Raw genomic sequence first — 6000 nt, 5'->3', positions numbered from 1 at the left:
ACAGCATGATGGACTCCCCATGGAGTGGGGTGTGGGTACGGCAGCGGTGGCTGAGGCCCCGCTCAAGGCTCAGTGCTCCCTGAGCCCACAGAGCTCTGTGTGCCTGCACCTCACCTTGCATTGTGCCTCCCCCCACAGTCACCACCCCACAGACACAGGGCCTCCTGCTGTGCCCAACGACTTCATCACCCACAAGCAGAGTGAGAAAAGGATTCAGGGGTTTGGGTTTTTTTATCTTGTTCTTTTGTCTTAAAAGATGCATCTCACTTTGCAGACATAATTTAATAACATTTTCAATTTTTATGAAATTTGCTTTTTTTTTTTTAAATACAATATTCTCAAAGAAAAATGAAGTTACAATATAAAACCACAGCAAAAAAAAAAAGGTGTAAATACAACTTTTCTATTAGAAAAGGCAGTGCATGGGGAAGGACTGGGAAGCAGTCATTTTTTACTTTTAAAAACATACATAAACTTAAAGCCACTCACACATTTACTCCTTTTAAATTTCAGCTAAGCTATATCAGGGTATTGCACCATAGCAAAAAAAGAGAAAAAGGGAGGTTACACTAAACTAGTTTTCCGAGGGCGCAGTTTGTTTCGATGTACACAGACACAACATCCTATTTTCATGGCATCCTTTCATATGTTCATAAATAAAATTATTGAACCACTTGTTTCAAAACCAATTGAAGATGATTTTGTGCAAAAGAGAAAAAAACACTGGAAAAAACAAACCTAAGAAAGCCCTTTTGTGAACAGAGAATGCCATTTGCTCCTACCCTTAGACTATGCCCTCTCATACACTGTGCCTTAATATACTTATTTATACTACTGTACTGTTTAATATACAACATCAACATATTCTCTTATAGTATAAATAAGAAAACTCTAGAGCCAGGAAACAAACCCACTGTGACTGACAGTGCATCATCATGTCATATAAACCATTTTAGATCTATATACAAATACATATGTATATAAAATATTAATGATACACAAAGCCACAGACAGGGCACGTGCATGTCAGCAAGAGAAGTGACACAGAGACTCGGACACGTGCATGTGTGCACAGAGATGTTGTGAAGGCAGCAAACCTACCCAGTAATTAGAAATCACATTTCAAAGCCATGTTTGAGGCAGTCTTAAACTCCACTGGAGCTGTGCTTGTTTACACGGTTCATGAACGTGGCATTACTTGTGTTAGATTTTGGTAAAAGCAAAGAAACAAAACCACCTGAGTAGGCTTCTGTTCCCCTCCCCTTTATAGCCTGGTGTCTCTTAAAATAAGGGGTTAAAAAAATTATGGCATGGGGTATATATAGTGACCTAAATCTTAGAAGAGCAGGAAAGAGGTGTAAGAGCTATAAAAGCAGAATGTTTCTGTACAGCCAATGTCTGATCTCACACAGGGCGTTGCAGCAGGGCTGGGAAATTACTTTGTCCCCTCTTGGTTGGTATTGATCAAACTTGGAGCGGGGTAAGAACAGCTGAATATATCCCTACCAGTTATAAAAAATGAATCTGTTTCAACTGTATTTAAATAGAAAAAATTATTAATGGAAACTCATTGAGTAAGGCCCCCCCCCCCCCTTAAAGGTTCTCTTCTGGTTATTTCTATACAAAATATTTGATAATACCTCTTTGCCAGGTACAGTCTGTCTTGAAGCTGAATGTGTAGCAGGCATTGATGACAAAACGGTATCTAGGGCATGAAAGTGAACAGCAATTCCTTGTGCCCACCCCCTTCACAGCATCTAGGGCTGGAAGGCAACAAGAATAAAGTCTCAGCTGAGTTATAATGTGGGAGTGGAGGGGGATCAATAAAGGCAGGGGGACCTCTTAAGGCAACCGAGGTATAGTGTAGGAATGGAGGGGATCACCTTTCAGTCTGTAGTTTATATCACTCATTTTTGGGAGATTATTGGCCATCCTGTATGTATGAGCCCACCTAACGTGCTAGTGATGTGTTCTCACTGCTGTGGGTACATGCACCAGGTCTGGGGACATTCAGACACAGCATTCACATCTGGTGACAAAGCTGCTGAACTGTCAGTGACACATTCATTGTAAGAACACTGCTGTGCCCACGTGTCAGGTGAAGCAAGCTGGCATGAACTGGCATGAAAAGCTAAGGCGTGTATAGCATGCCTTATATAGCATATAGAAGCATATATTTGTAATTCGTTATTTCATCAGTATCTTTCCTCTAGCTTCAGTGTTGTTGCTCCTGACTTACACCTGCAAAAGTGAAAGCAGAAGAGGGAACTCTGTGTGCCTGTAATAGTATGTGTATATAGGAAATGTGCATCAAATATAGCTACAAGTATCAGGCCACTCTGGCCTAGATGCAAGCACTTCATGGTCCCATCAAATCTTTTTTATAATAAACAGATGTACTTGCATACACTTATGAATGGAAAATGTGCAAATGTATGACAAAACTGCTAGTCTTGTAGGTTATTTGATTGTGTTTATTGCAAAATATCCAGCTATTATCAGAGTGGAAGTATTTATACATTAAGTTACTAAGATGGGTTATTTTTATGGATGTTGCCCAGGAAGTATTGTAGCACTGATGATAGATTTTTATGCAGCTGCAAAAATTTCTTTTTTGCCCAGTCTTAAATTACGAGGGTGTTCAGGGAAAGAAAAGAAATATTTGGAAGAGGAAGCTAAGTAGCAGCTTTAAAAAAAAAAGTAATTTTTAAATATCAGCTGTGTTTGGGGTTAAAATCTATTTGTCATAGAAATTTTGATTATAACTGAAGGTAACAGTATCTGCAGCAGAACCCACCACGGAGGAAGCTTTTGGTGGACCTTGCTGCACCCTGCAAAGTGCTGCAGTCTCTGGTCTCCCTTCTGCAAAACCCACCATATTTTTAACCTTAAGATTAGTTCCATGAAGTAAAAGTAACTCAAAGCAGGTAGTGAAATGACTAAGTGAATAGGAAGTCAAGGTTCTCAGCACCTTTGTGGGGCTTGGTCCCTCATGAAATGGCAAATGCCAGGAAAAAAGAAGGCGGTTGCAAATTTTGACTGGCTGGTTTAATTCATCTGAGTGCTTTAAAAATAATTAAGTTCAACACTTATGAGTAAAGCCACAAAATCTACAAGAGGACATCTTCTGTGCAAGCAAAACGGGATTTTTTTATATGTAAGAGAGGGATATTTGGGTATTTTCCAGACAGTTTAAAAAGATGAAAAATGTGCATAAGGAGACTTTCCCCACACATATATCTATCTAGTGCTTCTTTCAACTGTACATCATACTTTTCTAAATAACTGAAACTTTAAAAAGAAAGAAAAATTAAATACATTGTAACTTGTTTATGCAGAGAGAGGAGGGGTTGCTTAACAAAAAGTGGGGTTTTATTGGATAGGAAGGGAAAATATTTATTCAATGAAGAGCCAACAATACCCTTTTTCTATACATTAAATGCAATTTATACTTCACAGAGTATATTACAAGGGTGTTTCTTCTTTCTTTCACATTCCTGCCCACCTGCCTAGTGACACAAAAAGCATGTTGTGATGTCAATACCAGTAGCACCCTTGCAGGTGAAAACGTTCTACTTTTTACCACCAAAGCAACTCAGAACCTTCTGGCTGGGGCTCCCGTCCCACCCCAGCTGTCCGTGGAATCGTCTGAGATGGGCCCCTCCTTCTTTACTTGAGTTCAATCTTCCTGAAAGAGTCAAATAATACCAGGAAGTCAAAAAACATACATCTGGTAGAAGAGCCCAATGCTCAGGGTGTTAAGAGAGAAAGCTTGGCCACTCCTGCCTGTTGTGTCCTCGTCGTGTGGTGCATCCTTGGCGTGGTTAACAGTTCTGGCAAGGGAGGTTTGCAAGAAGCATCAGTTAAGGGAAAGGCTTTCAGCTATGTGACTACAAAAGCTCCTACTTACATTACTAAAGGTTTTTGGTGATCAAACATTTTCAGTAAAAACTCATTTTAGAAAACTGAGTTGCAATGCATGCTACCAAAACGAAATCTCTTTTCTTGTGAGAAAAAATTGCTGAACTTCTGATTCTCTTGTTACTTTTACTGTCCAGCTGACTTGTGCTTTGTTGCTGTCATGGCTCTTGCAGCTCCAGTAACACAGCTGTTGAGGCTAGATCTGTGCCAGAGGAGTTCTAACTCATGTGGAAACGGTGCTCCCCTCGAGTTATGTGGGAAGAGAATTCGTACCTGTCCTGGCTATGGTAGCCACACATGTTGCACTCAAAAGGATCGCGGAACCCGTGGCAACCCATATGGATTGTATACATCACATGATCCAAGAAAAGGACTCGACAGTGTTCACACTTGTAAACTTTCACTTGCTCCCCATTACTGCTGATCACTTTGAAAGCATCCTGGGAATTGTCAGTACCTGCTCTCAAGACATCATATTGCCTGTTTTCTTCTTTTATAGAGATGCCATTTCTTGCATGGGGACCTATATGGTTTGTCAGGTAGATCAAACCACTGCGCTCCTCATTATTGCTCTCGGTATCTGTTGAGTCTTGGCAGCTGTTGCTGGGAGAGGCGTCTCGTTCGGAGGAGACAGATTTGGCTTTGGAAAGCAACAACAAGTTTTCCACTGCACTGTCCTGAGGAAGGTTGGAGCGAACCTGACTGTCCCCAAGAGGTTTGTGGAGCTGATACATGGGGCTGATGACAGGCACCACCTCAGAACCCCCTGGTGGTGTCTGGACAAGGGGACGCAAGGACTCTGCCCCCAGGTAACTGATGGCATTATTAATGGCCTGGTCGATAACGTGCGTCTGCATAATCTCGTTCTCTTTCTCATAGTTGGTGGTGGCATCGTATGGAAGGTCAGGCAAACACTTTTCACCTGCAGTGAAAAACAGTGAGAAGTCAGACGGTTGATTTCTACAAAATTAAGTAACTGCACATCATGGATTAATAAAACATGGAAGAAGAGAGTTGACCAAATCCACCTCTGAAATCCACCTGAGGTATTCACAGTTCTCTAATAGAGCCAGGTAGGAAAATGGTGGGTTGGTGGGGTTTTTTTAGCCTGCTAAATAATCTGAGGGCTTTGGAAAAGCAAATGGATGAAAAACAAATTCTGGAAATAATTATATGGGACTCAGGGGCGCTACAGACCAAGTGCTTCATCCTCTCTTTCTTATTTCTAACTGGAGTCCCTACAGTGAGCTGAGGCATTGTCTTTGTAGTTAGTAAAGCCAGTGCACCAGCACAATCACAGTGAGCCTGGCCTCCATGCTTCACAGCATGAAGCACATTATCAATATTTTTCCCTAAAGTATTGCATTCTTAGACTGGAAATTGTATGTTTTAGTTTTAGACCTTCAGTTTCTTAGAAATAACCCACATTGCAATGTGGTCACACGTCATTTTAAAGAAAAAATCAACAAAAACTTTACATTTTGTACTGCCACCACCCCTCCACACCTTGTTTTTAAATAAGCCATGTTAGACACATTACCCTATCTAGAGCAAGATTACTTGTTACATGTAACTTGGATGCCAAAAGTAAGGGGAAATCTTTAACTTTTCTAAAATCAGACCGCACTTATGTATCTCTAGCTGGATACCCTAGTATTGAACACAAGTTTCACCACAATTTCCCCCAAATTCCTGGACCCACAGGACTAAGCAAAACATAGAAGCAAAAGTTAGGAGTGGAAGAAACTACTGAAATGCACAGATACTGATTTTATGAACTTAAGCAGTCTTCTCAAACAGTGTAAATCATCAGTGTTATTATCAGGCCTCTAATAAATTTATGCAAATGAAAAAGGGTAAAAGATTTCCACAGATTCCTGTAGTCTACTAATAAGAGAATGTTTGTAGTCTGGATGGATTTTCTAGCTCTGCAGATCTTGGGAAACACTGAAAGCCACAAACATCTCTATGTGCTGTAATTATTTCCTGATCAATATGAAATTTGCTGGTAGGTCTCACAGAGTCCTAATTTGTCGAAAGAAATGCTAGCAGAAGCATGGAAAATTTACCAGAAGGTCT

The 6000-nt window shown here is 40.5% G+C and overlaps 1 protein-coding gene across 14 annotated transcripts in view; it reads right to left on the bottom strand.

Annotated features, from left to right (window-relative positions):
* Positions 1–206: 206 nt before the first annotated feature.
* IKZF1 (IKAROS family zinc finger 1) overlaps positions 207–6000 on the bottom strand; it is a 109883-nt gene continuing 104089 nt past the window's right edge. For all 14 annotated transcript variants that reach the window (XM_051799000.1, XM_051799001.1, XM_051799005.1 and 11 more), the window contains one exon: positions 207–4843. In XM_051799000.1, the coding sequence (XP_051654960.1) occupies positions 4140–4843 (704 nt within the window). In that variant the 3' untranslated portion in view covers positions 207–4139. The remainder of the gene's footprint in view (positions 4844–6000) is intronic.

The sequence above is a fragment of the Manacus candei genome, unplaced genomic scaffold, assembly GCF_025592945.1.
Source record: "Manacus candei isolate 608988 ecotype Guabito, Panama unplaced genomic scaffold, ASM2559294v1 h1tg000049l, whole genome shotgun sequence".
Taxonomy (NCBI): Eukaryota; Metazoa; Chordata; class Aves; order Passeriformes; family Pipridae; genus Manacus; species Manacus candei.
This window is presented reverse-complemented; position numbering and strand designations above follow the sequence as displayed.